The sequence below is a fragment of the Xiphophorus couchianus genome, chromosome 14, assembly GCF_001444195.1.
Source record: "Xiphophorus couchianus chromosome 14, X_couchianus-1.0, whole genome shotgun sequence".
In the NCBI taxonomy this organism is placed as follows: Eukaryota; Metazoa; Chordata; class Actinopteri; order Cyprinodontiformes; family Poeciliidae; genus Xiphophorus; species Xiphophorus couchianus.
The window spans coordinates 129428-155383 of NC_040241.1; the positions used below are offsets into that span (position 1 = coordinate 129428).

The 25956-nt window shown below is 44.2% G+C and overlaps 2 protein-coding genes across 7 annotated transcripts in view; one reads left to right on the forward strand and one right to left on the reverse strand.

The window, feature by feature from the left end:
• The window catches only part of rap1gds1 (RAP1, GTP-GDP dissociation stimulator 1), a 68713-nt gene that overhangs the window by 38476 nt on the left and 4281 nt on the right, over positions 1-25956 (forward strand). For all 5 annotated transcript variants that reach the window (XR_003598138.1, XR_003598139.1, XR_003598140.1 and 2 more), the window contains 6 exons: positions 1267-1395; positions 13225-13350; positions 16722-16865; positions 17235-17366; positions 17649-17783; positions 18592-18717. Coding sequence is in view for 2 of the 5 variants with exons in the window: in XM_028038304.1 (XP_027894105.1) it covers positions 1267-1395; positions 13225-13350; positions 16722-16865; positions 17235-17366; positions 17649-17783; positions 18592-18717 (792 nt within the window). In the remaining 3 variants the exon portion in view is untranslated. The remainder of the gene's footprint in view (positions 1-1266; positions 1396-13224; positions 13351-16721; positions 16866-17234; positions 17367-17648; positions 17784-18591; positions 18718-25956) is intronic.
• Positions 18724-25956, reverse strand: part of tspan5a (tetraspanin 5a) — a 37613-nt gene continuing 30380 nt past the window's right edge. Inside the window, exons 10-11 of one of the 2 annotated variants that reach the window (XR_003598141.1) lie at positions 19441-19647; positions 18724-19374 (exon numbers count right to left, since the gene is read on the reverse strand). The gene's annotated coding sequence lies outside the window, so the exon portion shown is untranslated. Of the gene's footprint in view, positions 19648-25956 lie in introns of both variants that reach the window. The other variant, XM_028038310.1, reaches the window with a different exon arrangement.

A 25956-nucleotide genomic window follows, 5' to 3' on the forward strand; every position in this document is an offset into this window, starting at 1 on the left:
TTTTGGTTAACGTTGGGAATATACTATTTCTGGTTAGGGTCCGGAAAATGTCCAGGTTAGGCATAAATGTAATAGCTAATACAAAGCTCTCATTTGGATAAAAGTACAACATTGCATATATGCATATCTATAGGTAATGGTAAGGACAAAAGTTGACCTGAAACTAGGATTGTGTCGACATTTTGCTGATTTACACAACGGTAAACACTATTTATGGATTAGGGTTAGGCTAAATTCTTAGACTAGGCTTAGGGAAAATATCAGGGTTAGGCTACAGAAATTAATAGAAGTTGATGTGAGTTCACACAATTATAGTAAGGCATGACTGTGTGTGTGTTGGCAGAGTGTTATGCTGGGTGATCTACTTGACTGGGGATTGGGAGGTTTTGAAAGGTTGCGACTTTCTGCAGCTTTCAATGTAATTTTAGAAATTTTAGAGTTAAAAGTATTACTGTTACTTTTTGTTATTGGTGTCTCAGCTTCTTAGCTACACAACTTGTAAAATTGTTATGAGCTAAGAAAGTAAGCAGATCTGTAAAGATTATTCCTTATTGTCTGCAGTAAAAAACTTGTCAGCTGCTACTGCTGAAAAACTATTTTATGTATTCTATGGGTCTTATTGTGGAAGCAAACAAATCCTTCAAATGAGTTGTATTTGATTTTTATTTAGTTTTTTTCATTGATTGTGTCAAATTATAGGATCGTTCCCCAAAATTAGCAGAATATATTTTAAGGAAGGTACCTATAAGAACTCATAAAAACATAAATATTTATGTCCAGTTGCTAATAGTCTTTCTGAAAGTATGTGAGGTGATCATGGCTTTGCTCTCTCTCCTCTGTATGTCTTCTATTCTGCTGACTTATCCTCATAATTCTTGGTTTTCAGTACTGAAGTTGTTTTACCTCATTTTCCCTCTCAGCATTTAAATTATCAACCACATTTTGAACACCTTAGAGGATCAACCTCTTATGTCCTATTATCCATGTTTTTGTCTTCAGCCATTAAGTGTTTGTATCCTGATATTGATAGAAGAAATCTAATCTAAAATCCTGTTATTGAATATTTTCTGCCATGTGGTCAGCAAATTTCTCCACGGGAGCCGGACATGCCACTTCAATATAATTCATAATGTTTCATCTCAATATAATTCATAATGTTTCTTCTCAAACGACATGACAACATAGGTTTTTATGTCATTTTCTACACACCTTTTATATATTAAGAAACATCACTTAGCTGCATTTTTCATATCTGTGTTTTTGCAGATACCTTACAAGCCCAGCTGATTAACCTGGGTGTTATTCCAACCCTGGTGAAGCTGCTGGGCATCCATTCCCACAACACCGCCCTGACAGAAATGTGTCTGATTGCTTTTGGGAACTTGGCAGAGCTGGGTAAGTATGCTACATTAGTCCAGGCTCGAAATATTCCATGTCAAACGTGTTAAACAGAAACACAAGGGAGGATTGTTTTCTCAGCACTTTTAATGCAGTATAATGTGGGGTACACAACAAACTGCTGTTGGGGGTGACGTGTGCTGAGGCTGAAAAGGCATTTGCTCTGGAGAAGAGATGAAAATGGGAGAAACATGCTCCCATTGCAGAATAAAACTGGGGTTTCCAGCAAAAAAAAAAAAAAAACCCAACTGTTGATTCTGCTGTAACAGTTACTAGTGCACCGATTCATGGCAGATCACCAATCTTTAAAAAGCCTGACCTGCCCATTCCGATTTTGGCAGATACCTTACAAAATTGGAACGTATCTGCAAAATCTTGTATTTCGCCATATAGTCGCTAAGTATAGTGACAAAGTTGGATCTGCCAATCAGCCCTCTCTTACACTCTGTCGTACTAATTGAACCAGCGCCTCCTAACTACAATTTCTTAAGTGAGAATAGAAAACAGAAAAAAGGAGGAGGCATGGCTTCAATATTTAAGAGTACCATAAATAGTAGTAAAATTTCCTTGGGTCACTTCACCTCTTTTGAGTATCTTGGAATTGAGGTTAAAGGCCACAAACGAACTTTGACACTAACTTTATACAAAACTCCAACATATGTGGAAAATTTCTTTCATCCATCCATCCATCCATCCATCCATCCATCCATCTTCTTCCACTTATCCGAGGTCGGGTCGCGGGGGTAGCAGCTTCAGAAGGGAGGCTATTAACGAGGAAATTTATTAGGTTAGCTTAAGATTTGGAAAAAGCATGGCTCTCTTTTCCTCCTGTTAGCCTGGGTCCCGAGCGGATGTCGTCACGGTTGGAGGACAGACGGCGAGGCTCGATGACGTCACAGAGATACAGAGTTTAATTCAATAGAAAACACCGTATGAATTTAACAAGAAACTTCAGAGTACAAAGAAGTACATTCTTTACCTGAGACAAAAGAATTAAAAGAAAAGAACAAAGGCGCCTTTGGAGACAGCTGGTTGCTTAAAAGCAAAACAGGGCAGTTGTCTGAATTTTTATTGTTGCGCATTCCCTTTTCTAGTGAAGGCGTTTCTCTTTGTTAATATATGCAAATAGGGCGTACCTCTGTTTTGACCAACCAAGAGCTACCTTGGAAAAAACTTAGACCTTCCCCTGAGTTTTAATGACAAATATCAAGAGTCATTTTAGTTATTAAAGTTATAAGTTATTTTCACAAAACCTATCTTGCTCCTCTGCAGTCAGCTTCTCCAAAGATTTGAATTTTTTGCCTTATCACAAACAATAATGAGATAGAAGTCTTTTTCAACCTGTGAAACATAACATTCAAATCATTCCCTTTTGATTCCGATATTGTCATAGTTAGTACATTTTCAAATACATTCCATTTACTAGATTAGTACTTGTAACTTGGGTAATATATTTTAATCTAACACACTATTGCTACCAATATTAAAAAGGTGTATCAGAAATTAAACCTAAGTGTTTCCAAAATTCCTAAGTTGTGATCAACTCCAGATGCAACTCTGAGCTCCTGGGAAACCCCCGACCTCTGACCTGTGAGCCGGGGAAGATATTCTTTATGGCCTACTAATTTAAAGCCTTTCAAGAGCATAGTGTTTTATGGCTGCTCTAAGTTACAGCCCTGCCAGGAGAATGTTTATCTCTGACCTTTTACCTTACCTCAGCTTGTCCTTTGTCCAAATAGGAATGTTGATCTACTTAAACACGCATGGCATTAGCTTAACTATATTAAACAATCAAAAATAGCCATATTTCCTTAACAAGGCCCAGACTTCCCTCTCCCCGGCCACTTCTTCCAGCTCTTCCGGGGGAATCCCGAGGCGTTCCCAGGCCAGCCGAGAGACATAGTCTCTCCAGCGTGTCCTGGGTCTTCCCCGGGGCCTCCTCCCGGTGGGACGTGCCCGGAACACCTCACCAGGGAGGCGTCCAGGAGGCATCCTGACCAGATGCCCAAGCCACCTCAACTGGCTCCTCTCGATGTGAAGGAGCAGCGGCTCTACTCTGAGTCCCTCCCGGATGACTGAGCTTCTCACCCTATCTCTAAGGGAGAGCCCAGCCACCCTACGGAGAAAACCCATTTCGGCCGCTTGTATCCGCGATCTCGTTCTTTCGGTCATGACCCAAAGCTCATGACCATAGATGAGGGTGGGAACGTAGATCGACCGGTAAATCGAGAGCTTCGCTTTTTGGCTCAGCTCTCTCTTCACCACGACGGACCGGTACAGCGCCTGCTTGACAGCAGACGCTGCGTCAATCCGCCTGTCGATCTCCCGCTCCCTTCTTCCCCCATTCGTGAACAAGATCCCGAGATACTTAAACTCCTCCACTTGGGGCAGGACACCCCCCCTGACCCGGAGAAGGCACTCTACCCTTTTCCGGCTCAAGACCATGGCCTCGGATTTGGAGGCACTGATCCCCATCCCGGCCGCTTCACACTCGGCTGCGAACCGATCCAGCGAGAGCTGCAGATCACGATCTGATGAAGCCAAAAGGACCACATCGTCTGCGAAAAGCAGAGATGAGATCCTAAGGCCACCAAATCGGATCCCCTCAACACCTTGGCTGCGCCTAGAAATTCTGTCCATAAAAGTGATGAACAGAATCGGTGACAAAGGGCAGCCCTGGCGGAGTCCAACTCTCACCGGAAACGAGCCCGACTTACTGCCGGCAATGCGGACCAGACTCTGACACCGATCATACAGGGACCTGACAGCCCGTATCAAAGGGCCCGGTACCCCATACTCCCGGAGAACCCCCTACAGGGCTCCCCGAGGGACACGGTCGAACGCCTTCTCCAAGTCCACAAAACACATGTAGACTGGTTGGGCGAACTCCCATGCACCCTCCAGGACCCTGCCGAGGGTGTAGAGCTGGTCCAGTGTTCCACGACCAGGACGAAAACCACACTGCTCTTCCTGAATCCGAGGTTCGACTATCCGACGGACCCTCCTCTCCAGGACCCCTGAATAGACCTTGCCAGGGAGGCTTAAGAGTGTGACCCCTCTATAATTGGAGCACACCCTCCGGTCCCCCTTTTTGAACAGGGGGACCACCACCCCAGTCTGCCAATCCAGGGGAACTGCCCCCGATGTCCATGCGATATTGCAGAGTCGCGTCAACCAACACAACCCTACAACATCCAGAGCCTTAAGGAACTCCGGGCGGATCTCATCCACCCCCGGGGCCTTGCCACCGAGGAGCTTTTTAACCACCTCGGCGACCTCGCCCCCAGAGATTGGAGAGCCCAACCCAGAGTCCCCAGGCTCCGCTTCCTTAGTGGAAGGCATGTTGGTGGTATTGAGGAGGTCTTCGAAGTACTCTGCCCACCGACCCACAACGTCCCGAGTAGAGGTCAGCAGCACACCATCCCCACTATAAACAGTGTTTGTGCTGCACCGCTTCCCCCCCCCTGAGACGCCGGATGGTGGACCAGAATCGCCTCGAAGCCGTGCGGAAGTCTTTCTCCATGGCCTCTCCAAACTCCTCCCACGCCCGAGTTTTTGCCTCAGCAACCGCCCGAGCCGCATGCCGCTTCGCCCGCCGGTACCCATCAGCTGCTTCCGGAGTCCCACAGGCCAAAAAGGCCCGATAGGACTCCTTCTTCAGCCTGACGGCATCCCTCACCGAAGGTGTCCACCAACGGGTTCGAGGGTTGCCGCCGCGACAGGCACCGACAACCTTGCGGCCACAGCTCCGATCGGCCGCCTCGACAATGGAGGCACGGAACACGGTCCACTCAGACTCCATGTCCCCCACCTCCCCCGGGACGTGTTCGAAGTTTTGCCGGAGATGGGAGTTAAAGCTCCGTCTCACAGGGGATTCCGCCAGACGTTCCCAGCAGACCCTCACAACACGTTTGGGCCTGCCAGGTCTGACCGGCTTTCGCCCCCACCACCGGAGCCAACTCACCACCAGGTAGTGGTCAGTGGACAGCTCCGCACCTCTCTTCACCCGAGTGTCCAAGACATACGGCCGCAGATCCGATGAAACGATGACAAAGTCGATCATCGAACTGCGGCCTAGGGTGTCCTGGTGCCAAGTGCACATATGGACACCCTTATGCTTGAACATGGTGTTCGTTATGGACAATCCATGGCGAGCACAGAAGTCCAGCAACAGAACACCGCTCGAGTTCAGGTCGGGCGGGCCGTTCCTCCCAACCACGCCCCTCCAGGTCTCACTGTCGTTGCCCACGTGAGCGTTGAAGTCCCCCAGCAGAACAAGGGAGTCCCCAGGAGGAGCACTCTCCAGTACCCCCTCTAAGGACTCCAAAAAGGGTGGGTAATCTGAACTGTCGTTCGGCCCGTAAGCACAAACGACAGTCAGAACCCGTCCCCCCACCCGTAGGCGGAGGGATGCTACCCTCTCGTTCACCGGGGTGAACCCCAACGTACAGGCGCCGAGATGGGGAGCAACAAGTATGCCCACTCCTGCCCGACGTCTCTCTCCCTGGGCAACTCCAGAGTGGAAGTATGTCCAGCCCCTCTCAAGGAGACTGGTTCCAGAACCAGAGCCATGCGTCGAGGTGAGACCGACTATTTCTAGCCGGAACCTCTCGACCTCACGCACTAGCTCCGGCTCCTTCCCCACCAGTAAAGAAAATTTCTTTACTGACTTGAATGAGCTTCTGTCTCTCATATGTATTGATTATGATTGTTTAATAATTGTCGGTGATTTCAACATTAATGTTGACAACCCCCAAGACAGAGGGGCAAAAAAGCTCACTAATATATTAGAGACTTTTGGTCTAACACAACATGTCAAACAAGCAACACACATTCAAGGACACACACTGGACCTGGTTATCAGTAAGGGTGTGAATATTTCCAATGTCTCTGTAACTGATGTCGCCCTGTCAGATCACTTTGCTGTTATCTTTGAAAGTTCTTTATCTTTTAACCCACTTGGACAAACAGCAACCATCACAAAATGTTCTCTCACAGAAAACACAGGAGAAACATTTAATCAAATCTACTCTTCTTCCTCATCCTTAAGCTGTAATGATGTAGATAAGTTGGTAAATAATCTTCAGTCTAAAGTTTCAGATATCATTGATTCCATCCATCCATCCATCCATCCATCCATCTTCTTCCGCTTATCCGAGGTCGGGTCGCGGGGGTAGCAGCTTCAGAAGGGAGGCCCAGACTTCCCTCTCCCCGGCCACTTCTTCTAGCTCCTCCGGGGGAATCCCGAGGCGTTCCCAGGCCAGCCGAGAGACATAGTCCCTCCAGCGTGTCCTGGGTCTTCCCCGGGGCCTCCTCCCGGTGGGACGTGCCCGGAACACCTCACCAGGGAGGCGTCCAGGAGGCATCCTGACCAGATGCCCAAGCCACCTCAACTGGCTCCTCTCGATGTGAAGGAGCAGCGGCTCTACTCTGAGTCCCTCCCGGATGACTGAGCTTCTCACCCTATCTCTAAGGGAGAGCCCAGCCACCCTACGGAGAAAACCCATTTCGGCCGCTTGTATCCGCGATCTCGTTCTTTCGGTCATGACCCAAAGCTCATGACCATAGATGAGGGTGGGAACGTAGATCGACCGGTAAATCGAGAGCCTCGCTTTTTGGCTCAGCTCTCTCTTCACCACGACGGACCGGTACAGCGCCCGCTTGACAGCAGACGCTGCGCCAATCCGCCTGTCGATCTCCCGCTCCCTTCTTCCCCCATTCGTGAACAAGATCCCGAGATACTTAAACTCCTCCACTTGGGGCAGGACACCCCCCCTGACCCGGAGAAGGCACTCTACCCTTTTCCGGCTCAAGACCATGGCCTCGGATTTGGAGGCACTGATCCCCATCCCGGCCGCTTCACACTCGGCTGCGAACCGATCCAGCGAGAGCTGCAGATCACGATCTGATGAAGCCAAAAGGACCACATCGTCTGCGAAAAGCAGAGATGAGATCCTAAGGCCACCAAATCGGATCCCCTCAACACCTTGGCTGCGCCTAGAAATTCTGTCCATAAAAGTGATGAACAGAATCGGTGACAAAGGGCAGCCCTGGCGGAGTCCAACTCTCACCGGAAACGAGCCCGACTTACTGCCGGCAATGCGGACCAGACTCTGACACCGGTCATACAGGGACCTGACAGCCCGTATCAAAGGGCCCGGTACCCCATACTCCCGGAGAACCCCCCACAGGGCTCCCCGAGGGACACGGTCGAACGCCTTCTCCAAGTCCACAAAACACATGTAGACTGGTTGGGCGAACTCCCATGCACCCTCCAGGACCCTGCTGAGGGTGTAGAGCTGGTCCAGTGTTCCACGACCAGGACGAAAACCACACTGCTCTTCCTGAATCCGAGGTTCGACTATCCGACGGACCCTCCTCTCCAGGACCCCTGAATAGACCTTGCCAGGGAGGCTTAAGAGTGTGACCCCTCTATAATTGGAGCACACCCTCCGGTCCCCCTTTTTGAACAGGGGGACCACCACCCCAGTCTGCCAATCCAGGGGAACTGCCCCCGATGTCCATGCGATATTGCAGAGTCGCGTCAACCAACACAACCCTACAACATCCAGAGCCTTAAGGAACTCCGGGCGGATCTCATCCACCCCCGGGGCCTTGCCACCGAGGAGCTTTTTAACCACCTCGGCGACCTCGCCCCCAGAGATTGGAGAGCCCAACCCAGAGTCCCCAGGCTCCGCTTCCTCAGTGGAAGGCATGTTGGTGAGATTGAGGAGGTCTTCGAAGTACTCTGCCCACCGGCCCACAACGTCCCGAGTAGAGGTCAGCGGCACACCATCCCCACTATAACAGTGTTGGTGCTGCACCGCTTCCCCCCCCTGAGACGCCGGATGGTGGACCAGAATCGCCTCGAAGCCGTGCGGAAGTCTTTCTCCATGGCCTCTCCAAACTCCTCCCACGCCCGAGTTTTTGCCTCAGCAACCGCCCGAGCCGCATGCCGCTTCGCCCGCCGGTACCCATCAGCTGCTTCCGGAGTCCCACAGGCCAAAAAGGCCCGATAGGACTCCTTCTTCAGCCTGACGGCATCCCTCACCGAAGGTGTCCACCAACGGGTTCGAGGGTTGCCGCCGCGACAGGCACCGACAACCTTGCGGCCACAGCTCCGATCGGCCGCCTCGACAATGGAGGCACGGAACACGGTCCACTCAGACTCCATGTCCCCCACCTCCCCCGGGACGTGTTCGAAGTTTTGCCGGAGATGGGAGTTAAAGCTCCGTCTCACAGGGGATTCCGCCAGACGTTCCCAGCAGACCCTCACAACACGTTTGGGCCTGCCAGGTCTGACCGGCTTTCGCCCCCACCACCGGAGCCAACTCACCACCAGGTAGTGGTCAGTGGACAGCTCCGCACCTCTCTTCACCCGAGTGTCCAAGACATACGGCCGCAGATCCGATGAAACGATGACAAAGTCGATCATCGAACTGCGGCCTAGGGTGTCCTGGTGCCAAGTGCACATATGGACACCCTTATGCTTGAACATGGTGTTCGTTATGGACAATCCATGGCGAGCACAGAAGTCCAGCAACAGAACACCGCTCGAGTTCAGGTCGGGCGGGCCGTTCCTCCCAACCACGCCCCTCCAGGTCTCACTGTCGTTGCCCACGTGAGCGTTGAAGTCCCCCAGCAGAACAAGGGAGTCCCCAGGAGGAGCACTCTCCAGTACCCCCTCTAAGGACTCCAAAAAGGGTGGGTAATCTGAACTGTCTTTCGGCCCGTAAGCACAAACGACAGTCAGAACCCGTCCCCCCACCCGTAGGCGGAGGGATGCTACCCTCTCGTTCACCGGGGTAAACCCCAACGTACAGGCGCCGAGATGGGGAGCAACAAGTATGCCCACTCCTGCCCGACGTCTCTCTCCCTGGGCAACTCCAGAGTGGAAGTATGTCCAGCCCCTCTCAAGGAGACTGGTTCCAGAACCAGAGCCATGCGTCGAGGTGAGACCGACTATTTCTAGCCGGAACCTCTCGACCTCACGCACTAGCTCCGGCTCCTTCCCCACCAGAGAGGTGACATTCCACGTCCCAAGAGCCAGTTTCTGCAACCGAGGATCGGACCGCCAGGGTCCCCTCCCTTGGCCGCCACCCATCACACAGTGCACCCGACCCCTTTGGCCCCTCCCACGGGTGGTGGGCCCATGGGAGGGGGAGCCCATGTTTCCTCTTCGGGCTGAGCCCGGCCGGGCTCCATGGGTAAAAGCCCGGAATTTTAATTGGGGCAACGGAATCATTGATTCCGTTGCCCCAATTAAAATGAAGGTTGTGTCTGGTAGGAAGAAATCTCCATGGAGAAATGCACAAACAGTTACAGTAGATCTGCAAGACAACTCTGCCGTAGGGCAGAACGAAAATGGCGTAAAACTCAACTTCACGTTCATTATGACATCTATAAAGAAAGACTAGGTAACTATCATTTAACACTAAAACATGCATGTCAGGTCTAAATACCTATTAAACAAACACAGGAAAGACAAGAGAGTTAGATTCTTTGTTTCTCGCGAGGAGAGCAGACAGAGATGTGCTTTCAGTTACAAATCTCCAACCGCTCTGAAACACATTTGCCTGCTCCTCTATTTTATTGCTTTCAGAGTCCCTATCACAGAGAGCACTGCAACTCTAAGGGGTGGGGTCAAAGCATTTTAGTTGCAGTGCTAAATGACAATCACTAACTAAACACATGTTATCTACACTCTAGATCCTTCTTGCTCCAGGCACGGCGTCGAATAGGACACATTGTATAGCTTCAAAGCAACGGCTTTGTAGCACAAAGAAGAGCAGAGTTTATTGCAGGACTGTAAAACTCTGCTGGGAGCAACTAACACCTCCATCTCCCAGGGAGTCCTTAGGAAGGAATCAGAGTTATTTAACACACAGAAACTTTACTTATACTAAGAGTAAAAGAGAATAAGCATATAAGTAAACATTATCTAAATGTAACTACAAGGCTACATGATACAACGAATATTTGATAATACTAGTAATACAATTTACCCAACAATGCAAGAGAGGCTTTTTTTGCAGATGTCATAAACAAAAACATTAACAATGCTCGAGCTTTATTTGCAACAGTTGACAGAATCACAAACCCTCCTCTGACGTTACCGCCTGAATTCCAATGTATTGCCGCCTGCAACCAGTTTTCCAGCTTCTTTTCAGAGAAAATTTTAAAAATCACAGGATTAATCTGCACATCCACTATAAAGTCAGTACCAATGCTGTGCCCAAACAAAACAAATACAGGGAATATGACCCAATTTCAACTACTTAATTATAACGATAACCAACCGCTTTGACTCCTTCCAGTCTGGTTTTCGTGCTCACCACAGCACAGAGACCGCCCTCGTAAAAGTGTTCAGTGACATCCATATAAATACGGACTGTGGGAGAACCACAGTTCTGGTTCTGTTGGACCTCAGTGCAGCTTTTGACACTGTTGACCATGACATATTACTGAATCGACTGGAGAGTTGGGTCGAACTCTCCGGTCCAGTGTTTAACTGGTTTGAATCCTACATAAAGAACAGGGATTTCTTTGTTTCAATTGGAAACTTCTCATCAAAGAGGTCAAAGGTCACATTTGGGGTACCCCAAGGTTCAATCTTAGGACCCCTCTTATTCAATATTTATATGCTCCCACTAGCTCAGGTTATAACAGGAAATAATTTTAGCTACCATAACTATGCAGATGATGCACAGCACTACATTATGATGTCACCAGGTGACTCAGAGCCCATCCAATCACTGAACAGATGCTTAGAACAGATAAATGTGTGGATGTGCCAAAACCTTCTCCAGCTGAACAGAAACAAAACTGAAGTTATTATTTTTGGACCTAAAGAGGAACAATCTAGAGTTATAGATCTAGAGTCAATGCACAGCTTCAGTTATTACAACTAAAAACCAACGATCAGGCCCGAAACCTGGGAGTAGTGATGGACTCTGACCTGAACCTCCAGAGCCACATAAAGACAGTTACAAAGTCGGCCTTCTATCACCTGAAGAACATTTCCAGGATTAAAGGACTAATGTCTCAGCCAGATCTAGAGAACCTCATCCATGCGTTTATCTTCAGTCTCATTGATTATTGCAACAGCGTCTTCACAGGTCTGTCCAACAAATCAATTAAACAGCTGCAGCTGATCCAGAACCCTGCTGCTGGCGTTCTCACTAAAACCAGGAAGATAGAGCACATAACACCAGTTTTAAAGTCCCTACACCGGCTCCCTGTAGCTCAAAGAATAGACTTTAAAATACTGTTGTTAGTTTACAAATCACTGAACGGCTTAGCACCACAATACATTAAAGATCTGCTGTTGTATCAACCTTCCAGACCTCTCAGGTCTTCCGGTTCTGGTCTGCTCTGCATCCCCAGAACCAGAACCAAACGAGGTGAAGCAGCTTTCAGCATCTATGTACCACAAATTTGGAACAAACTTCCAGAAAACTGTAAAACAGCTGAAACACTGACTTCCTTTAAATCTCGACTAAAAACCCACCTGTTTAGGATTGTATTTGAAACGTAATCAATTACAAATTTATTGATGGAACTATTCTTAATGCTGTGTTTTGATTGTTGATTTTATGTTGCATTGTGTTTCTGTGTTTGATATGATGTAAAGCACTTTGAAATGCCTTGCTGCTGAAATGTGCTATACAAATAAAATTTGATTGATTGATTGATACAAGGTCACACCTGTATCAGACTTTGTATTTCTCATTACAGACCAGCCCTTGTCACATTCACATGGTCAAGTGGTGACATCACTTTAGCCCCTCCGGATTTGAACAGGAAGTCACCTGTTTTTTTTTTGGGGGGTGGGGGGGTTCTCCTGGATGTCTTACTTTTACTCTGATTCATATAGGTTTAAACCTTTGTCAAGTAATATAGAATAACTTGATGATGAATTATCTCAACACTGGTTGATAACTGAACAATGTGAGTGTAGGTGAATGGCAAATTTCAATCCCTCACTGTTTGCAGTGCTCTAAATCACCAATTTGCACCAAACTGTATATGTATGACCTTTGTTAGCCTCTAAAGAGACCAATAGTATTATATTGAAATTTGACTCCAGAGTGCCCCTTAGATTATTCCAGCAGTTATATTTCCCTGATACAATACCTGATCTGCTCCAAATTCTTTGTGCATCATCATGGAGCACACCTTCAAACATTGTTGGAGCATGTTAATGACATCACTAAAGCCCCACCCACTCAGAGAAAACACTGAAGATTCTTGGGTCACTCCCTGCTTCACCCTGTCTGTGACATAAGATTGAAACTATCCACTAGCTGTTGATAACCACATATGACATCTATCAAACCCTACAAGACGTCCTCAACAATCATGCCACAAAACAGGAAGTGACAATAACTCCTTTCTGAGAGGTCAGATTTTGGCCAAAATTTTAAGATATGCTGCTGGACTCACCTTGAAGTGGACTGGAAGCTATTTGGAAGATTTGACAAATGACCTGCCTAGTGGACAGTTGCAGGAACGGCGTGAAAGCAATGAGAATGGCATTGGAGTGGCTGTGTTGAAGTTTGTTTCATTTTTATGAATGTACTAGCATGTTAATGTGGAAAAGCACTGATATTCAACTGACAGATGATTGGCAGTTTAAATTCCAGTTTAAGACCTAGTAAAACTCTGATTTCATTAGCACATCTAGACTAGGAATTTCTGGATGAATTATGTCAGAATGTTGTCACCTGGACAGATCATTTTAGTTTTTTCTGTATATGTATAAAGCAGTTCAGATCAGAAAGGAGCATCATTTCTGATGCTGCTTGTCACTTCTTCTACTTTCAGAGTCCAGCAAAGAGCAGTTTGCTTCCACCAACATTGCTGATGAGCTAGTGCATCTTTTCCAGAAACAGACAGAGCACGAGAAGAAGGAGATGGTCTTTGAAGTTCTGGCTCCACTCGCTGAAAATGGTAAAGTTCCAGAGTGTTGAAAATCCTAAAAAATCACATTCTAATATAAAAACCAGAGTGTGTTGTCCTGGTCTTAGAAAGGAACCACTTACGGCACAGCTAGTAATCACATCTCAACGTGAGTCAGGCTTCCCAGACTCTGTACAACTCACAGACACCTCCTGCTTTTGCTCAGCTGCTCTTTTCCCAACGTGTCTGAGAGCATGTTTGAACAGCAGCGAGTGCATCTTAGCAAGTGTTCCCACGCCGACCGTCTCCACGACAACGTTCTACCTATCTGTACTTAAGAGGCACCTGTCTGCCCCTCCTTCTGTTTGTCACACTGTGTGCTGTTCCTTAAGTTTCTGCAGGAGCAAACAAGTGGTGGGCGGGTGGATTTCCATACATTAAAATAATGGACGCCCACCACAGCCCATGTCGTCCTACCCTTAAGGGCCGCTGCAGTGATAAACTTTGTTTTATGGCCCTGTTTTTTGGGGGTTTTTTTTAAAGTGATCCATAGAAAAATTGTTTGTAGAGATGAGTTACTTTATTCACTTATACAAATAAGGAGTTAGGTTTGTAGGCTGGTACCAAGCCAAATTTACCACGGGGCCAGAGTAGTCTGTGTTTTTTTTTCAGCGGGACACTTAAAAGAGAATTAAACAAAAACAGCAATAGTTTTTCATTTGTTTAAGTGAGCCAAAGAGCCACTTGTGTCTCCAGAAATAGAGGTTGCAGATCCCTGATCTAGCAAATGGATGTGAAAAAGTGTGATTATGTCTCGACACAGCAGCTAAAAGTGCAGCACTGTAATTTTTAATTCAGTGTTGAAGTAAAATTGTGAATCCACCACTGAATATTAACAAAAGACGTTTATTTAGTATAATTTCTAACCGTTGTTAGAACAGTTGCACACCCCCACAAGGGTTTTGAACCTGCCTTTTTAACGAGCTCGTTCTTTGCGATCTTAGCCACGCTGCTTCCCACTTTCTCTGTTTTGATGCCAACCGGTTACGTCAACAACAAACATTACTGCGGTTAGCTGGTAGACTACAGATCTCTATCGTAGGCCAAATTTCTGTCGTTTCTACCCTACACCGTATATATTGCGCATTCCTACTAGATAGGATTTGAATTGGAGTTTGCATTTAGCATTAGCTTCTGCTAAATAGTGTGTTGGTTTATCAATTTAGCATGAGCATCTGATAAATATAATGTTGGTGTAGTAATTCAGTGTTACTAATGTTTATAATTAGTGCTTTAGGGTTAGCGCCGGTGTTGTATAGTAATGAAGTAAAAACACTTCACTACTTTACTTAAGTATATTTTGGAGTACTTCATACTTTCCTCGAGTATGAAAATTTTTGATGACTTTCACTTTTACTTCACTATATTTCCGAACTTAATTGCGTACTTTTACTCCGATACATTTTCAATGTGTGGTTTAGTTACTCGTTACAAAAAAGCGAGAGAGAGAGAGAGAAACGCAAGTGTTTTGACCCCACCTACTGATTGACTGCAACAAACTAGGTAGCCTACTTGCCTGGGCTTGTTCATCACCACCAATAGGATACACCTGTTTCGCGTCTCCCATTAAACACAAAGCAAGTCTCGTAATCAGCAGCAGTCACATGGAGGAGGAGACAGAGACCACAACGACTGCTGGTGGCTCCAGTTGAACCACCAGCTGGCGATGAGAGCCCATGGCCTTATTTAAACACAATACACTCTTTCGTGGTTGTTAAAGATTCGTCGTACCGCATGAAGTGTATGTTATTCCTGCCCGAAGATGTGGAAATTCTATCTTACAAAAACTCCCCGTCCAACTTGAAGAAACACATCGAGGTAACGTCTTATGAAATGGTTATAATCCTCCTGTTTCAGTAACTATAGCTTGGCCACTAGGCACTATTGAGAAATCTTGAGCATAATGTTACCTGTATAAATGAACTTTGTTTGGCATTGTTTCAGTTCCACACGTGGTGTATTTAGCTTAGGCCTAATGTTGACTGTAGCAGGCTACCTAGACTCCTCTGTTCAAGGGGGGACGGAAGCCATAGCGATAGCAATTTAGACTGAATTTAACAAATATAGGAAAGGCATGCAAGTTCAAAACCATTAACATGTGCTACTCTTTAAAACTGGAACAATCTATTAGCAGGTTTAATTTTGCCTGCACTTGGTTGTGTACATTATTTTAAGTGTATTTGACAAGTTTACCAAAATATAAAAAATGTCATTCAAACTGGATTTGCCTTGTTTTACTTTTTACTTATACTTTTCATTACATTACTTGAGTACATCCATTTTTACAGTAATTTCCATACTTAAGTACAAGAAGTTTCAGATACTTTAAGACTTTAACTCAAGTAACATTTCAGTCAGTGACTTGGACTTTTACCAAAGTCATATTTTGGAGAGGTACTTATACTTTTACTTGATTCTGAGATTTCAGTACTTTATACAACACTGGTTAGCGCAAGTAACTTTTTAGGTCCCACCACTGATAACAGTGTTTTTCTACTATCTGGGTAAATTCTCCAGACTTGACAAATAAGTTAATTGTAAAATAAAATAAATGTTTTTCTGATAGTAAAACAACCCAGAGCTTCCTGTTATCTGCTGAAATCTAACTCCCTGATGTGGCTGCTGCAGTCACCAGCTGACATGCCTCAGCTTCTTCTCCAGAAACTTCACCATTTCTGCTTGCTCTACATTAATTTTTAACCATCTCACTGATGCACCACATTTCTGAACTCAATCAGTAAGTGGTTGGCGTTTATCTATGGGGAGGTACGATAATTGGCAAAAAGATTGTTTTTAGTCCGTCCAATTTGAAATACAATCACCTATCAGTACCTTTCTTCAGCATTATCAGCACCTTAAGATAGCATGAATTAGCTTCTGTTTCAGGGTTGATCAGTTCCTTTAGTTACTAACCTTAACCAAGAAATGCAGATTTATTCATGATTGCTTTTCTATTATTGTTACAGGGGTAAAAAAAATTCCACGTGTCTGTTTACCTCATTATCTGTGTGGTGTTCTTATGTAAACTGTAGGGGCATCCAGGGATTAGTTACCATGACCACCATATTAAACAGTGTAATTAGTATAACCCCCAGAGTGGTCTCTGATCTGATACTGCTGTATTTTATTGATGCTCTAAATGTTTTTATTGAGTTTTTCCTGTAGTAAAAATAAAATTATGATTATTGTAAAATATTTTGAGCTTTAAATAGAATTGGCCTATTAAAAAGGTTTATGATTTGTTTTTAATCTGGGGATTGTAGACTTGTATTATTTGTATTGTTTAAAAATCTGCATTGATGCAGTTATTATGTGCTCTCTGGTGCAGTTGTTCTATTTCGTTGTCCTCCTCCTCTGCCTAGATGTTATAAAGCTGCAGCTGGTGGAGGCAGGCCTAGTGGAGTGTCTACTGGAGGTGGTGGCTCAGACTGTAGACGGTGAGCGGGAGGAAGACATCGCCCAGCTCAAGACCGCCTCAGACCTCATGGTCCTTCTGCTACTCGGGGGTAAGCTCTGCTCAGGGTAAATCAATACGTACAGTGCCTTGGAACTCTGTCTCATTTTGTATGTATGGATGGGGATGAACATGATAAAGAATCATGAGAATTCATCAGAATCATGCTGGGATGACTGTCCAGCACTGCTATATAATTCATATCCTTTTATATAAATGTGTCATAACTGTACAACAGACCCATGCACAGTGAGATGTAAATATACATTCTGTATCCTCTTTCTGCTCCCTCTGCACTTTTCTTTAGCTTTAGACACTTCATTAATTTCTGCTAAAGCTGAGCTGTACCCGTCTTGTTAGCAACCCTGCAGTGACTCAGCAAGCAGGCAGCAGCTATAAGCTGTCCTCCGTCTCTGTGCAGATGAGTCCATGCAGAAGCTGTTTGAGGGAGGAAAAGGCAGCGTCTTCCAGAGGGTCCTGTCCTGGATCCCATCCCACAACCACCAGCTGCAGCTTGCCGGGGCTTTGGCCATCGCAAACTTCGCCCGCAACGGTCAGCTCTGACACTGTGCCAAGTGAAACAGACAAATGTTGGCAGAATTAGACAACAAGTGACAAACTGAATTCATGCAAAGGAGGGGTGTAGGAGTGAACAGGCAAAAGATGAGCAGTGCGTATATGTATATTTGTGTGTGTATAAGACTTTTTTTTCTTTTCTCTTGAACTTTATTGCAGTAGCAGCAAGTGTTATTATTACTTCATTGTAATAACATTGAGTGTCTGCTGATAACCTCATGTCTTGTTGTTTGACCTGTTTGCATTGCACTGTGAGTAGACGGGAACTGCATCCACATGGTGGACACTGGGATTGTTCAGAAACTTCTGGAGCTGTTGGAACGCCATGTTGAAGAAGGCAATGTGACGGTGCAGCACGCAGCACTCAGCGCCTTGCGGAACCTGGCCATACCTGGTGAGATGCTGCGTTTCTCCCAAGTTTCACTTTCACAGGATGGTTGACCTCAGATGAACCGGTTTTGACTGTTTTCACACTGAAAGTTTCATCCTTATTCTCTGTAGCAGTTAGACTCCTACTCTCTTTAAGGTCAATCCTTCTGGCATTTTCAGACTGATCTTTGGTTAGAGTAGAGAACCTTTTCCCACTTGTAGTGACATTCTATCACAATGCTAAGTCTCCATTTTGGACTTACAGTAGAAACAAGAAGTATACAATTTCTCTGTTCAAAGCCAAGATAAAGACACATTTATTTAGAACTGCTTTTAGTACATTGTAGTATTTTGTCATTTTTATGTTTATACTCAATTTATTTAATTTTGTATTAGTTTCTTAATTTTTATTCCTGTACTAATGGGAAGTATTTTGGTGCAGTACACACTGTTGTAAAGTGCTATAAAAATAAAATTTGATAGATTTTTTTTTCTCATTGACCAAACTTAAATCAAACACATCAAACTTCTGATTTTAAAAACATTCATATATAAATCTCTGACACATTCTCTGCTATATTTCTGGCATTTAGCAAATAGAAATAATTTTAGTAATTCTATTTGACATAGAACAACAGACCTTTGGTGTGATTTAACCTCAGACAGTGAGATGAAAAGGTAGATGTGTATTTTTATTCAGTGTATGTAAATTCCCGGTTTCAACTGTATTTTCTACAAAAGCAACGAATGCCTGATGTGTTAAACAAAGCATGAGGAGAAAGTGCTGAACCTTTGGAGTGGTGTGAAACGTCTGCGTTTCTCCATCTCTGTAGTGGTGAACAAATCCAAAATGCTGTGTGCTGGCGTGGCAGATGTGGTGCTGAAGTTTCTGCAGTCAGAGATGCCTCCGGTCCAGTTCAAACTCCTGGGAACGTTACGAATGCTCATCGATACTCAAGGTAGAGTAGTTTGTCACTCTTTTCAGCTCAGCTCCCAGCCAGCACTCTTGAGTGGTGAAAGAAATGAAATAATGTAGATTGAAGATTTTATGAATCAGGACATAATAGGTATGCTCTGATCAGGTTTTTTGCTGCCGATTCCGATACCGATCATCCATGAGGCTGATCTCTGCTGATCGCCTGGAATGGCTGTTAATTTTTCTATATGATCTGGCAAAGTGGAAAAATTATTCATTTTATATGAATTATAAATTCACCTAATTTAGACTTATCTAAAATCTTTTTTTTTTAAGTTACAAGCTGCAGCTTTAAGCAGACATTCAGTGTGAGAGTTCACTGTCTGGTGGAGGCTGAGGGGCGTTACATCTGTGAAATATTACTACCAGTAGCAGGTGGCAGTGGTCCAAGAGCGAGAGCAGAACCAGCGTCTTGCACCACCAGCTCGAAAACTTATTTTTCGGGTTATTTATTTAGCTTTCTCACCGTGATGCTAATCCTTGTGAGTTTTGGTGACATGATCGACACTAATCTTTTGACCCACATACAGACTCAACAAGTCCAAGTCTAGGAAAAGGGATTTATTAACAAAAGATCAAACACAATGCCAGGTCCACGTAGCGTCTCTGGATAATGGAAGTGATCCACAAACGGCGGCACCTGGCACAGAGCTATGTTATTGGTGGTCAGAGGTGAGTTGATCTAGAGGCAATAGGAACTGCTTACTCGTATGACGGTTCTGGTGAACTGTGGGGGGAAGGTTGTCCTGAAACCCGTGTGGAGTTTGGTGAGGGTAATGTGAGCCAAAGGTCCAGAAGGCGTTAAATGATGACTGGGAATGGGCAGAGCAGGCAGGCAGATTCTTCGCAGGTGAGAGACTTGGAAGGTGAAAACAGATGGACAACTCCTTCTTGGTAATCTCCTTGATGAAACCTGAAGACAGCAGCACAAGGATATGAAACTCAGATAGCAAAGCTCGAGAGACTAAACATAAGTTAAAACTAGCAGACAACGAGAGCGAGAGCCAGAGAGACTACCGGTAGCATTAATCCTCCAGCACTGATTGAAGAATCTGCAGCTCCTTTATTCCCAACCCCTGATGAGGCTGATGATCTCCACCTGTGTTGACTGCCCTGGCTCCTCACCAAGATCCTCGCTAGAGAAGATGTGTTACTCACAGACATGCACACAGGTTCCTGACATTTGGTAGTTGTGCTCTACTTTTCCTACTATCTGGCCTCTCCGAATGCCCTTTTTTTCCTGCATTGAGCCTGTATTGTAGCCAAACTCGGCAAGTGCTTGATTTTTAAATGCTATATTAGATGCGTTGTATTGATTCATTTTGAGTGCTTCACCCCCGAAGTAATTTTTCGCCGCAACACGCAAACGTCCCCATTCACTCTCAGAGCGTCATAGGACGACAGGATTTGTTGCCACGCAAGCGCGCAGTGTGAAGGAAAGAGGAGATAAGCTGCACATGCAGGCTGCGAAGTGAGATAAATGTGATTGATTTTGGTGATCGGCAACAAAAGACAGTGATCAGCGATCACCCATCATACACTTTTTCATTGAAATCGGCTGATTATGATGGGTGGCTGATCGATCGGCACACCCCTAGGACATAAAATATGAAAACATGACATTTATTCCTTTTGACCCAATGCTTCACTATTTAACCCAGCTCCCTTCACTATTCAAGAACAGAATATATAACAAATGTATTTCTACCTCTTGAACTTCTCCACTTTTCAAACATCAAAAAAAATAAAATCTTAAATGTGTGGTGTGCTCTGTTGAACCTTTCATTATAATTACAGCTGCAAGTCTTACAATGGGCATCTATGCTAATTAGACATAGGCCTGGAATTTGACTAGTCCAATGCGTATCTTTGGCTGAATGTTCAGGGTGGTTGTTGAACCTCCACCCAGCCTCCAGCAGGTTTTCTTCCTGGACTTTCCAGGGTTTAGTTTCGTGCATTTTCCATGTCCCTGATGTCCCATGGCATCATACTGCCACCACCATGTTCCACCCTAGGAGTTGTATGTTCACGTTGATGTGTGGTGTTAGTTTTCCAACACAAGGTGTTTTGTATTTAAGCCTAAAATTAAGATTTAATTTTATTTCCATTCAATCCAGAAGGTTGTGGTATGGTATTTGATTAAAAATAGATATTTATTTTTGTTTACAGATTTAGAAAACAGAAGGTTGAAATTATTTTTACCCTTCTAAATAATCAATGGAAACATCCTTTTATGGCTTTGTAGCAGTCGAAGTCTTTTTTGTCCTACTAATAGTCAGTTGGAAGGCCTTCTTGCCTTCCTCCTAATATTTAGCTCCTTCCATAGATTATCTATTGATTTCAACTCTGGCTGGGCCACTTCAAACATGGTGAAAAAAACATGGTGATAAAAGTTTTTAAAAAATCATTTAAATTGAAACCTTAATTCATACCCAGTGGTGTGAATAATTTGGAGCCAGAAAGTGTAGCTTTGGTTAGAGTAGAGAACCTTTTCCCACTTGTTTGCTGTCTTCTAACATTGTAATCTCATTGTGACTTAAAGATGTCCTGTCAACAGATCAGCACCTTGCACCTGAGCCAATGTTCTATGAGTGACCATTACTGAGTAAAAATAGTCTCAAAATACTTGTGCGTGTGTAATACTGGATTTGTAATCCGTGTAAGCATCTTTGTAAATATGTGGTCGAATGCGTACACAAATATGAAGAAATTACGAATACAAAATAAAAGAACACACACACAATTACAATTTCTACAAAAGTTAAATTTGTACACACAAATTTTTTAACTGCAACTTCTCAAATCTGATAATTATGAATTAAAATTTTCTCCTACGCCTACAAATGTTAAATAAGTAACACTAGTCGCTTGATACACACAGACAAAACTGTATTTATGCGCAAATCCGGTTACGAGTGCAGGAGGATTTTTGAGAATCATTTCCTATGGAATGAAAATTGTCTCAAAATACCACTGGGCATTGAATACTGGATTTGTAATCCGTGAAAGCATCTATGTGTGTAACTTTGGATATTTGTATCTGTGAAACATGATTTGTAAACCGTAAAAAGAAAATTTATGCGTAACTCTGGGTACTTGTAAATATGTGGTCAAATGCATACACAAATATGAAGAAATTACTAATACAAAATAAAAGTACACACTGTTGTTGCGCAACACCCCCCCCCTCCTTTCTGTCTCTACTCTCTCACTCTCGTACTTCCTCTTCTGAGAGGGGAGATGTGCTACCAGCTCTCCGTCTAACGGGTCCGTTGAGTTTCCTAAATCTGCTGGGATTTACCCTGTCCAGAACTGAAGTAAACTCTGTTTAAGCTGGTTTCGAGAAACGATTCGCCTGGTTATCTGACGGCCTACATCCAGGTGTCCCACCCTTCTTCCCCCTGTGAATTAGCCAGACTGAGCAGCCTACAGCCAACTAGTTTCACAGAGCACACCTGTTAACGGTCGCTCGTTCTCTATTTTGCAACTTGCATTTGTTATTGAACCAGGTAGGTTTTAGTAACTCGGGCGAGTCCCAAGGATGAGGTTTTAAATATGGGCTACCAGCAACCTAAAAACATTTTCCACCTCTTCCTCTCCAGAATCAAACATCACAGCTATTTTACAACCATCAAAGAACTTTAAGGTGACTCATTAACTGAATGTCCACAACATCTTTTAGATTTTCTTTATGCTAAATATTTTATTAGTAAGGCATTTTTGCAAGGGTCAGTACAGCTTAATTCAGTAGCAGAAATAATCAAATAAGTAAAATCAATCATCTAGTCTATCTTTCCCTACTGCTGATACTGAGTACTAAAAAAGGGAACCTTTGAGAGAGACGGACGGAGCCTGGCGTTTCGAACCCCAGACCTGGCTTGATGATGAAGAAGGTGTTGCAACAGGAGGAAGATGTTGATCGATGAAGGCCAGGATCTCCGCAGGTCTGTTGAGCCTCCTCTCCGCATGGATGGTGAGGTCACACAGGACTTGGTGCTGGCAGGAAAAAAGGCACCAGTTCTTCTTCCTTGTCTTTGTCTTCATCTTTGTCTTTGGGGTCTGAACCCAGCCGATGAGAGAAGTGCGATTCGAAGCCACAGATTGTGGGCCAGACGGGTTGGTCTCCATGTGCAGGACAGTCTCCGGCTCCGTGGCCCCGGCTCTTCTTCAGCTGCAGAGTTCTTTGTCCATCTCGATCTTGGCTCGAAGCTGCCCGGAGGATCCAACGAACGGTTCCTCTTTTGCACCCACCTTATATAGGGTTCATCTGTCTGCTTAGACAGATGATCTCATATCCGTCACTGTCTTAAGAGACATCATGTCATGATGTCTGTGCCAATGTCTCAGGGCTGCTCAACCTCCTGTTTCCATATAAGGTGCTGATCATCTCTGCTCTCCTGTTAGTTCCCCTTTTTCCCTTCCTGTCACCTTTCACCTACCATCTACCTCCAACATATCAGTGATGTTTAATTGCAGTTTTACAACCTTTTACACCATTTCAAGTTCAATGTCAAAATCACATTTATATCACATTTATTTTCTTTAGCTTCTCTGATTTAGCATTCATTTATAATTTTATAACTATAACTTATTAATTATATTTATTATAATCTTAATGTGAGTTATTACAGATGTTTTTCTGAAAAGAAACCAAGAATAATCCATGATTCTAATTATATAATACCAAAGTTACAGTTACTTGTTTTTCTTGTAAGTGTTCTCACAAATGTAAGTGTAAGTATTATTACAATTAAACCAATATTAATATAAGTATTTTACTTTGAATCTTATCCAATTACTAATAATGTTTAGATTTCATTCTTTAAAACTTTCATGCTTTAAACTAAGAAATAGTCTCAGCTATTTTTATAAATCTGCAGGCTGGAAACTTCCTCTTTTTCCAGGAAACCTGCTTTTCCTGTTTAATGACTCTCTCTGACTGACTATGATTTCTTATGATTAGATAGAAAAAAGTAGAATTAAAGCAAAGTTTGCATGAGACAAAAACAACACACACAACTAGATTTATTTTATTGACACTTAAGTCTAATGTTGGGCCTTGATGTCACTTGAGTGATTCATTTTAAAGATAACTTTATTTATTATTACTGTTAAACTAACTTTATTGACACTTAAGTCTACTGCTGGGCCTTGATGTCACTTGAGTGATTCATTTTAAAGATAACTTTATTTATTATTACTGTTAAACTAAAATCTCCAGCATGGGGAAGTGGGATGAGCTCGGATTTTCTTGACAACACGTACAATTACAGTTTCTACAAACGTTAAATTTCTACACACACATTTTTAGCTTCAACCTCACAAATCTGATAATTATGAATTCAAATCTCCTACGCCTACAAACGTTAAATAAGTACGCATGAGTCGCCTGATACATACAGTCATGGCCAAATGTTTTGAGAATGATTCAAATGTTAATATTTACAAAGTCTACTGCTTCAGTTTTTATAACGGCAATTTGCATATACTCCAGAATGTTATAAAGAGTGATCAGCGCAACAGCAATTAATTGCAAAGTCAATATTTGCCTAGAAAATGAACTTTATCCCCCAAAACACATTTCAACTTCATTGCAGCCCTGCCTTAAAAGGACCAGCTAACATTGTTTCAGTGATTGCTCCAATAACACAGGTGTGGGTGGTGATGAGGACAGGGCTGGAGATCAATCTGTCATGATTAAGTAAGAATGACACCACTGGACACTTTAAAAAGAGGCTGGTGCTTGGCATCATTGTTTCTCTTCTGTGAACCATGGTTACCTCTAAAGAAACACGTGCAGTCATCATTGCACTGCACAAAAATGGCCTAACAGGAAAGAAAATCGCAGCTAGAAAGATTGCACCTCAGTCAACAATCTATCGCATCATCAAGAACTTCAAGGAGAGAGGTTCCATTGTTGCCAAAAAGGCTCCAGGGCGCCCAAGAAAGACCAGCAAGCGCCAGGACCGTCTCTTAAAAGTGTTTCAGCTGCGGGATCGGGCTACCAGCAGTGCAGAGCTTGCTCAGGAATGGCAGCAGGCAGGTGTGAGTGCATCTGCACGCACTGTGAGGCGGAGACTCTTGGAGCAAGGCCTGGTCTCAAGGAGGGCAGCAAAGAAGCCACTTCTCTCCAGGAAAAACATCAGGGACAGACCGATATTCTGCAAAAGGTACAGGGAGTGGACTGCTGAGGACTGGGGTAAAGTCATTTTCTCTGATGAATCCCCTTTCCGATTGTTTGGGACATCTGGAAAACAGCTTGTTCGGAGAAGACGAGGTGAGCGCTACCACCAGTCTTGTCTCATGCCAACTGTAAAGCATCCTGAAACCATTCATGTGTGGGGTTGCTTCTCAGCCAAGGGAGTCGGCTCTCTCACAGTCTTACCTAAAAACACAGCCATGAATAAAGAATGGTACCAGAATGTCCTCCGAGAGCAACTTCTTCCAACCGTCCAAGAGCAGTTTGGTGATGAACAATGCCTTTTCCAGCATGATGGAACACCTTGCCATAAAGCAAAGGTGATATCTAACTGGCTCAGGGAACAAAACGTAGAGATTTTGGGTCCATGGCCTGGAAACTCCCCTGATCTTAATCCTATTGAAAACTTGTGGTCAATCATCAAGAGATGGGTGGACAAACGAAAACCTAGGAATTCTGACAAAATGCAAGCATTGATTGTGCAAGAATGGACTGCTATCAGTCAGGATTTGGTCCAGAAATTGATTGAGAGCATGCCAGGGAGAATTGCAGAGGTCCTGAAGAAGAGGGGTCAACACTGCAAATATTGACTTGCTGCATTAACTCATTCTAACTGTCATTAAAAGCTTTTGTTACTCATAATATGATTGCAATTGTATTTCTGTATGTGATGACAACATCTGACATACACACATGAAAACCAGAGGGCAGCAGATCATGTGAAAATATAATATTTGTGTCATTCTCAATACTTTTGGCCATGACTGTACAGACAAAACTGTTTACGCACAGATCCGGTTACGAGTACACAAGAATCTTTGAGACTCATTTCACGCTTCCAACAGCCTCAGATTTGTGCGTAAGCCTGTCTAGGAGGCAGGCCATTGCCTTGGTAGGTTTGCAGCAGGCTGACACATAGGTCAACCCTGTTCACTAATTAGGTATCTTTTGGAGACTGAATACAAATTCACACCACACTTTTCAGTATTTATGTTGTAAAGAAGGTTGAAAACCATGTTTTAT